At 62.8% G+C, this 9930-nt stretch overlaps 1 protein-coding gene across 1 annotated transcript; it reads right to left on the reverse strand.

Moving 5' to 3' along the window:
* Positions 1-51: 51 nt before the first annotated feature.
* Positions 52-1721, reverse strand: A1Q1_06233 (uncharacterized protein; the record flags this gene model as incomplete). The annotated part of the gene is made up of 4 exons (XM_014321442.1): positions 52-1323; positions 1375-1524; positions 1571-1626; positions 1667-1721. The coding sequence occupies 4 exons, from the start codon at positions 1719-1721 to the stop codon at positions 52-54; spliced, it is 1533 nt and encodes a 510-aa protein (XP_014176917.1).
* Positions 1722-9930: the final 8209 nt, after the last annotated feature.

The following is a 9930-nucleotide window of genomic DNA, read 5'->3' on the forward strand; positions in this document are numbered from 1 at the left end:
TAGCCACAGTCACGCGACAGCCAAGTGGGATACAATACATGCATGTCTAATCTACTGCGCCGTGGGCTCTCCGTTAGGCTGCTCCGCCGAGCCATTAGGCGTCGCCGCCGTCTGCGAGGGCTGTCCCAGCGTCCTCCCCTGCGTGTTCTCCCTCCTCCTCGCCTCGCGCTCCGCATTCCTCCTCTCGATCTCGTTCTCTAGCTCGACCGCCCTCCGCCAGACAGGCTCGGTGACCTCACTCCCCTCGCTGAGCGTGAGCAGCCGGGCCAGCTTCATCCTGAGCTTGAGGCGTGCCTCGGCCTTCTCTATACTCCCCGCGCCGCCCTGTTGGCGCTCGCGCACAAACTCGTCCTGGATCATCGTGGCCACGGCGTCGGGCATGCTGAACGTCGCGGCGTGCGCGGAACTACTGTGGTGTGCGAGGTAGGCGCGCCACCTGGCCAGATCGTCTTCGGAGGGTGCCTGGACGGTGGTTGAGAGTGTGGCGGGCAGCGCGGCGTCGACGGGGAGGAGCGAGCGGCCCTCGCTCTCGACGAGCGCGCGGATCGAGGTCGGGATCCGCACGCCGGACGAGTAGGGGTACTCGTACGTCAGGTTCTGCTCTGCGAGCAGCTCGGAGAGTGCCTGGAGGTTGCGCACGGCGCGTTCCTGCAGCTCGCCCTCGCCGAGCGCGTCCTCGTCCACGAGCAGGAGTGTGCCGGGGGCAAGCTGGAGGAGACCGGGAGAAAGCAGGGCGCCATCCGATTTCGGGCGGAACGGAGCGCGGTGCAGCAGATCAAGTGAGAGGGGGAGGTTGACCAGTGCCGGCGTCAGGGGGGCGAGGTGCGCGTTCAGCGAGCTCCCGTTCTTGGGGCGGATGACGTTGAGATTGAGCTGGCCCAGTGCCACACCCTGCCTCACGTCTGGGCGCGCGAGGAGGGAGAGGAGGAGCAGCTCGCCGGCCGTCGCATCAGGCGGATCAAAGGCGCGGGACAGGTGCTCGACGAGGCTCTGCCGGGCGGCGGCGTCGGTCGGCGTGGCAGCGTGCGGCGCATCGAGCACTGTGGCATTGAGGACGTGAACGGCGGGGACGAGGGGGGCGTCGCCGTCGTCGAAAGAAGGGAGCATGCCCTGGGACACGATACCGATCACGTCGAGCACGGACGCGGGGCGGTAAGACACCTCCGCGTCGTACACCTTCAGCAGCGCTGCGGGGGCCTTGTGCCCGAGTGCGCTGAGGGGGTGCTTGTCGGGTGTCTGCGTTGAGGCTGCAGAGTCGTTCAGGCTGAGTCCCTCCATCGCCTGCGCGGCCAAACCCCCAGAGTTTGAAGACCGGGTCCAGTCCTGCAGTCCCGGGATTCTGCTGTTAGCTTCACAAAGTGCGCTGCAGCTTACTCGACGCCCCATCCGATCCAGCGCTCGGCGAGCCCGCCATTCGAGTCCTGGTACACTTCGGCCGGGAAGCCCGTGTCCTGGAGCAGGGCGCGGAAGCGAACAACGTCGAGCGCCTTGCTGTCCTTGCTGTACTCGGGGATCTGATGTGAGCTACTTTATCGCACACATGCCAGCTCCACGAGGAAGGACGACTCACAGACTCGGGATGCTCGAGGGCGGCCTGGACGCTGGCGGCGTAGTCCTCGCCAACGGCTGGAGTTAGCTTTGGCCAGCGCTGTTTACGAGTACGTACCCGGAGCATCCGTTTCGCGGACTGCTATGCGGATAATATCCTCGACTGGAAGCATGGTGTGTGCGGAGGAAGGTAGAGTGGAGGGTTTGTTGTTACCAGTGAAGGACGCCAGGGGCGAGCGCGTGGACGCGTAATGTCTGTCAAACGACGCGACGAGCGGGGCCAAAATTGTGGAGGCACGAGGGCTCGGTGAAGGGAAGTTGATCGGGTTCTATGACTCTTCGACACAGCGACATGGAGACACAGCTGCGCTGCTCGGCAAGCCAGATTAACCCTGTTTGTCCATGAGACCTTGGACAGCGTGTAGGTCGAGAGTGACAGGTTTGCAGGAAGGTCACTACTGTTGGCAATGGGGTGAGTCGGTCAATTCGACGCCTCTCGGCCAATTCCTCCTGTCTCCCCGTCGTCCAGTCAACCATCCACAGTCCTTTCCTCCTCCCTCTACTCAACTGCCAAATCAGGCATGGGAGTGTCTGAGACTCTTGAGACTGTGAGTTCATGAGAGCAAGTGTGGGTGGCAAAGTGGAATGCACCCACGGCTGAAACGCATAAGCGACAGGCGCCAAGTGAGTACAGAGTGACAATTGAGCCAGCCCTTGCTCGCATGCTCACGCTTACAGTGACTCGAGCTCTTCTGCTCTTCATGCTATCACATAAACGCTGAGTGGCAACGCTGACAGAATATGCATAGTGTTCATCTCCGAAACCGCGGCCTCACATTCACAATCCCAGTCGCACCTCGCACCTCGCACCTCGCACGTCGCCCGTCGCACGTTTATCATCTTGCAGCAGAGTTTCCCAAATCCCCGAGTGTGCACGGAATGCGAACCTCAGACGACGACGTACTGATGTCATCGTCTCATTATCTAAAGAGGGGAAGTGAGCACCCCAAAATGGCCTCGGCATATCCATCCGTCCATGCCTATGCCTACATGTGCGTTTGCGTTCTACAATTCATCGAATCGACGAGATTAACAGATCATCGGAATTGGGACATTACGAGATTTACGACATGGACGATATGGAAGCCTCCTTTCTGGGGTTTGTTGCCCAGAGACTGAGATGCCGGGACGAGAACGAGACGAGAACGACGGGGAATGGTTCCATGCGCGGGCTCATGGGCTGAGCAGCTGAGTTCCGTCTAACCGATCGCAGTGCTGGTGATGACTGATGGATCCAGAGCGGCGAGTTGATGGCTGCTGGTGCTGGTGCTGGTGCTGCTGCTGTGTGTGGTGCTGGTGCTGGTCGTGTGGGTTTGGAGGGTGTCACCGCTCCCCATCCTCCCCATCCTCCTCCTCGTCGCTATCATCACTACTATCCACCTCCTCCACCTCGCTCCTGGCCCACTCCCTCTGCCTCCTGTCCCCCTTATCAAACATCCTAGTCCTCCCCACCCCCTTCCCCGAGACTGTCGAGACTGTAGATCCAGAAGTAGAAGTAGAAGTGAACGAGTCGAGCCAGATCTCCAGCCTGTCCATCGCATCGAGGATCCGGTCCTGCGTCGTTTCCATACGGTGTAGGAGGGCGGGATACAGGTTCGCCAACATTTGGATCAGACTGCAGACTGCAGACTGCAGACTGCAGAATGCGGGACGGGAGAAGCTGAGCAAAGCTGAGCAAAGCTGAGCAGAAGCGGGGTGGAGCGCCGAGGACAGACTAGAGCTGAGAGGGCAGAGTGCAGTTGATAGTAAATACTGTGAGGAGAGATGCTAGTGAGGAGAGACAGAGAGACAGAGATGGAATAAGAGAGAGGCCCTTGCCACCTGTTTATATCCTTATCACTAGCGTCGCCGCAGTTGACGAGAGTCGCGGTGTGCATATCCAGGCCTCCAGGCCTCCGGGGCCGATCGACCGAAGACGGGGGTCACCATGGGTCGCCGCATGCGCCGCATTCGCCGCGCTGCGCGCTGTGGGAGTCACACTGTCGCCTGGACGATCGAGTCAATAGTCACACATGGTGTCCGGCCGCGTCCGGCTCTCAGTCGCCGGCTCCCATCAGCAGCCGTCGCTCGGCTCCGATAGACTACACCTCCGGTAACCCCGGTAACCCTCGTTTCATGCATCAGCACTCCACCGCGCCTCACTGACCCCTTGTTGATCATCTTGCATGCTTTACAACTCTGATTGTGCTCTCACGCTCACACTCGCGCTCCTCGCCTACTAACCCTCACTCACACCCCACACTCCACGCTCACTCCATACGCTGCACCACCCACACTCGCTCCGCTCGCTGCACTCGCACCAGTCATCATCGTACATAGTCACTACTGGGCGGTATCGTCCATCCCCCAGCCGAGGGGGCGGGGATGCTTTTGGGATGGGATTGATTCTAAATACGTTTGTTCGTCAAATACAAAATATATATATGTAAAAGGTAAATACGGCCTGGGAATCCGGGAAAGTATCTGTTTGCGTAATGTCGGGGGATCGGGGGAGGCATGGGATGTGATAGTGTGATAGTTCTAGTCCTCGCCCTCGTGGAAGGGCCAGGCGACCGCGAGACGCGGCGGCGCGCCGTCGACCTTACCGATGCCGCCCTCGGACCACCACTCGTCGTACTCCTTCTGCGCGTCCTCGAGCTCGGCGAGCATGCGCACCGCGTAGCAGTGCAGCTTCTTGTCGTACCCCAGGTCGATGACGGGGACGGGCGGCGCGTTCTTGAGCACATCCGCCAGCGCCTTCTCCGTGCTCGGCGGCAGGAGCGAGGAGCGCTTGCTGAAGCTCTGCGACATGTGCGGGCTCGTCGTGGCACGGGGAGAAGGGGGCTGGCTGCTGCGTCGCGGGGAGGTGGCATTCGGCGCCGGGTCGAAGGCATCCGACCGAGGAGACATGGCGGGCAGGTCAAACTCGAACGCAAACGCCGCCTTGGTGCCCTCGGGCCGCTTGGCGTGGTCCACGTTGATGTTGGGCGGAGGCGCCTTGCGGCCAGGCGTCTTGGGCGAGTCGCTGCTGTCCGACGAGCGCGGGCTCTCGACACCGGCGTCCGCTGCCATAGGGCTCGGCTCGAGCTTGGGCTCGGGTAGCTGCTGTGGGGGCTGCTGCTGCATCGGCCTGCTGCACCGCCGGCTGCGGCGGGCGGTTTGCCTGCTGCTGCTGCTGCTGCTGCTGCTGCTGCTGAGTGGGAGTAGGCGGCTGCGGCTTGGACAGCGGCGCAGGAGCGGGCGACTGGCGGCCCTTGATGCTGCCGGCGCTGTTCTCGTAGCGCGACGAGGTGGACGAGCGCGGCGACGGCAGCGTGACATCCGTCAGCGTCGGGCTCGGGGAGATGCTGGGGCTCGCAGCCTCCTTGGCTTTGCGCGCCTTCTTGCCGGGCTTGCCGAGCGTGCGCTTCCACCACGACGCCTTGGGCTTGCCCCCGTCCTCGTCGCTCTGCCCAAAGCCGCCGAGTCCGAGTAACTTTTCAGCCTTGCTCGGAGCCTGGGGCGAGTCGGCGACCATCGTGATCGTGCTGCGGCTGCGAGGCATCTGCGTCGTCGTCGGCGTTCGCGGGGTATGCGGCGTCTTGAGCTGCGTCGGTGACTCGAGCGGGTCGTCGTCCTTGGGGGCAGGCTCGAGCTCGTCGTGCCGGCGCTTGATGCGATCGAGACGCGTCTGCAGGAGCTGGACGCTCTCAATCTCGACATTGTACGACTCGCCGTCCGCGTTCGTCGTGTGCAAGTGTCCGAGACGGAACACAACCAGACGCAGGACGTACGAGCGCACCGACTGCGACCAGAACAAACACAGGCGCTCAAAGAGCTTGCGGTCGAGGAGAATGTCGAGACAGAGCTCCTTGCGGTCCTCGGGCCGCGCGGTCAGAATCTCCCAGTGCGTAAACACAAACGCAATCACCTTGACGAGCGTGAGCGCGTGCTCGGCCTCGTTCAGAATCAGGCGCACGAGACCAATGACGTAGGGAATATCGAGCGGCGAGTCGGCCGAGCCGTTCAGCACGGGGTCGACAATACCGTCGATCAGGTCGAACAGACAGAACACACCCTTGGGCGAGTACAAGCTCGTCTTGGTGATGAGGTTCTTCATCCACAGCTCGACCATTTCGCCCCACAGCTGGCTGCCGTCGCACTCGAGCACGCGTCCGTCAGACGTCGGCAGCGTGACGAGCGTGCTCGCAAACGTCCACATGGTCTCAACGAGACGACGGTTGGCAGTCTCGAGAACAGCGGGCTTTTGCGAGCCGCGGAAACCGGCGCTCTCAGTCGCGTCAAAGTGCTGGCCAGAGCTCGACGTCGTGACGGCGTTAACGGATCCGAGAATGTACGAGTGGCACTTGCGCGCAAAGATCGTGGCGAGGTGAGCGTAACCGGGCGCGCGGAACAGCACGTGCGTCGGCACCGGGCGGTTCTGCTGCTGGTAGTACTCGACCGCGGGCGCGAGGTAGTTGGCAAGCTGGCGGTGGTATGCGCGGTAGAACGCCGGGAACAGCTCCGAGTCGTCCGACTGCCATCGGCGCAACCAGTTTCCGGGCTGGAAGTGGAATGCCTCCTTCTCGTCGGGAGCCTCAAAGTCTGGGTCCAGGCTGAGTAACCGGCGGGTGTACGCCTGCGCATTGTCAAAGCAGAGACCCTGCAGGTGCTCGGGATAAACGGGCTGTGCCTCGGCCGGAATCTTTTGGCCGATGAGGACGGGTCGAGTGAAGCGCATGAGCGCACCGCGAGGCGGCTGCAGGACGCCGACGAGCTGTCCTCCGACATGCGGGATGCGGAAGAAGGCAAAGGCGAGGAAGCGACCAGAGAACAGCAGCGTGTTGTGGAACACTCCCTTGGCGCCCAGCTTGTCCATGACAAAATTCATGACGCGCACCATCAGGTTGCGGAACGCGCTCTGGTGCGAGATGGACAGCTGGAGCGACTCGACAGCCAGTGCGTTGCACTCCAGGATCGCAGCCAGGCCCTCCAGACACGCTCCACGCTCGTTAGCCGGCTGCTCGTTACGCAGCTCGAATAAGAGCGAGTCGGCCCAGTCGTAACAGAACTCTCGCAGCTCGCGGTACTGCGGCTCGTCGCGCGGGTCGTAGCAGCGCTTGTCAATCTCGGCAACGTACACGAGCAACTCGGAGCGGATGATCATCGAGCGCTCCGGACCACCGCTTTGCATCGGGTGGCGGAAGTTCTCCAGCGACCGCTCCAGCTCGTGCGTCAGGTCGAACAGCGAGATGGTCGGGTCCGGGTGGATGTAGTTTGCACGGGTGACGAGGGTTCGCGAGTTGTTGCGCGCCTTGAACGGAGCCTTCAGCGGCGGGAGCTGCTCGGGCTCCTTGGGCTCCTCGGTGACGCGAGGCGGCTTTCCGGGCGCCCACGGGTCGTAGTCAACGTATGGCTTGAGCTTGAGAACGACAGGCTCCTCCTTCGGTTTCGGCGACTCGGCCTTGGGCTTCTTCCCCTTCTTGCTCTTCGAGGCGGCGGTCAGCATTGCGAGCGCGTCCGGCGCCGAAGTCGGCGGCTGAGGGCTCTCGCTCTTGGGCGCGGGAGACTTGCTGCGCGACTTGCGGCGCGGCGGCGTGGCAAGGTTGGAAGATTTGGCCTTGGTGGGCGTGGGCGCGGCGATGGACTGCTCGGCAGCGGGGATCTGCCGTCCAGACGAAGCCGGCGGGGTCGTGTCATCAGCGTAGGCGGCCGCGACAGCGGCACCTCCAGCCGCAGCCAGCGCACCACCGGCGGCCATGGCGGTCGCCTGAGCGGTGGTAGCGGTGGTCGCGGTCGAGACACCGCCGTAGGCATCCTCGGAAGAGAGCGTCATGGGTGAGTCGTAGGACAGCGCCGACTCGACTGAGGCATCTGCGTGCGGTGACTTGTCCGAGTGGGCAGTCGCAATGCCGAGAAGAGCAGAGTGGGCATCCTCGGGCGTCCGCGGCGGCGACGGGGAGCTCGTCTCGTGCGTCGAACTGCCGTGCGAAGGCGTACGGGCGTGGTCAGACAGGGTCTGGTGCGTCGACACCGAGTCGTTAACAGACGGCACAGATCCGCAGCACAAGCCACGGGCAGGCTGCTCCTCCTGGACGGGGGCAGCAGGCTCCGGCTCCTTCTGCGGCTGGCTCGTCGTGTGCAGCTCGGACGAGGACGCGCTCGTCGAGAACTGCTTGGCCGTGAGCCACGAGCTGTCAAAGCCGTTGCGCCAGAACGAGTCTCCCTCGCCGTTACCGACCGACTTGGACCGCCGTCGCTCGGCACGCGTCGTGCCACCCGGCGGCGTAACCTGCAAACCCCAGCTGTTTCTCGGCGACGAACGGCCATTCTTGGGCGTGGCACCTCCCAGATCCCGTCGTGGTGTCGTCGGGGAGCTGGGTCCATTGCTGGTACCAAAGCCCAGCGAGTCAAACGAAAAGTCGGACGAAAATGATGATGAGAAATCACCTAATGCGAGATCAAGCTCGGGAAGCTGTAATAAATTAAGCTTTGCCTGACCATTCGGCTGCTTCATCGGTGACCAATCGTCGCCAAGACGGGCCGTCGGCTCGGCAGCTCCACGAACAGTCGCCACCGAGCCTCCATCGGAGCCAGCGGGGCTGGCCGAGTTCTGGTGCAGCTCTCGCGGGTTGCCGTTTGCCGTGACAGTCGAGGTAGCCGACAGCGGGACAAACGACTTGGACGGGCTGAGGCTGGCTTGGCTGGTATGGTTGGGCTGGGTGGTCTGATTCACCTGGTTAGCCTGGTTCGCCTGCTCCTTCTTGGGGTCCGGGAGTGCTCGTGTCGGCGGCTGCGTAGGAGTGGTTTTTGTCTGCGGGCTGCGAGGACCGTTCGGCGTCTTGGCCTTGGGCGTGTCGCTGTTGCGGTCGCTGTTCCTGTGCCCGTGGTGAGAACCGTGGGAGTGAGAGGAGGCACTTCCATTCGTCTTGGTGGGCATGGATCGCGGACCGATAGGCGTCTTGTTGCCAGAGTGGGTAGGCGTCTCAGCGGTGCTGGGCGACAACGTCGATGGCTTAGGGGGCGCTGGCTGGGGGTCGGTGCGGGGAGTGGGTTGCGTGGGACGAGGCGCCTGCTGCTGCTGCTCGGCGGCAGCCAGCGTGCCGCAGCAGGTGACGTTCTGCGGGGACGTGTTGGACGCCTTGCTGCTACGCGAGGTCACCTGCTTGAGCTGCGTGTTCTGGGTCTGCGAGTTGACGAGGTTCGGGTTCGACTTGCCAGCGCCGACGCCGGCATTGTTGTTTGCGTTGAACGACGAAGCCGAGGGCGACTTGGAGTTGTACGACATGGGTGACGCGGGCGTCTTTGACAGACTCGTTGACGACGAGAACGGCGGTGTCGGCTTGGCGAGCGACTCGGACGGCGCGTCCTCCTGCTGCTTGACGGAAGTGGGCTCCGTCTTTGACTTGCCACGAAACAGGTTTCGCAGAGCACCCGAGCTCTTCTTGAGCACGACCACGGGCGACTGCTTCTTGTTCTCGGCCTCGGCGCTGACTCCCAGCTGACGCTGCTGCTCGGCCTGCCGCGACTTGTTGCTCTCGAACATGGTCCCTCGCAACAGGTCCTTGGATCGGCGAGTTCTCAGTGTGGGCTGCTCCTTGCCATCGACAGAAGTCGAGCTCGTGTTGCCAGACTTGCGGTCGAGGCCGAATCCAGTGACAGATCGGAGCATGTCGAGTGACGGTCGTCGCCTCCTAGGCTCCTGGGGTGCTGGCTCTGTGACGCAGCGGCTCTTGGTTCCGTCCTTGGATGGCACAGGGGGAGGTCGATCGTTGTCGTCGAGCATGTAGGCGCTAGTGCGGACGTCGTGATTCAGCACGTAGAAACTGCTCCTGGTCGTTCCATCGTCGCTGCTAGTTCTAATGGGCGGCGGTTTCGGCTTCTGACGTGGTTGGGACTGTTGCTGGCGTGCGGCCTGGGCTCGTCGATAAGCGGCAGCCTCAGCCATGGCGGGAGTGACGCCAGTGTTAGGGGTGTCGGGATCCCGGTTTGGGTCGTCTGGAGTGAACCGATCAGGAACCTGGACGTGTGCTCGTGGAGAACCACCCGAGCCCCAGCTCTGTCCTGAGAACTTGTGCGCGTGTCCGGGGCGGGGCATCGAGCCACTGCCGTCCGTTCCCAGCGACCCTCGCGAGTTGTCCCAGCTGCTGTGGCCGAATGGCGGCTGATTTTGGTTTGATGAGGATGTCGCTGCTCGAGCCATCTTTCCGCCGCTGGATCGTCCTTGGGACCCGGCTTTCTGGGGGTTGGGTGCAAACGAGTTGTAGCTGTACGACGCTGTGCTGCTGATTGGGGACGCGGCCCTGTTGGCGGATGCAGATCCGTTGGCCTGAGACGCGCTCCCGTCCGGGTATGACTTTTCTT

The sequence above is a fragment of the Trichosporon asahii genome (genome assembly GCF_000293215.1).
Source record: "Trichosporon asahii var. asahii CBS 2479 unplaced genomic scaffold scaffold00075, whole genome shotgun sequence".
Lineage (NCBI taxonomy): Eukaryota > Fungi > Basidiomycota > Tremellomycetes > Trichosporonales > Trichosporonaceae > Trichosporon > Trichosporon asahii.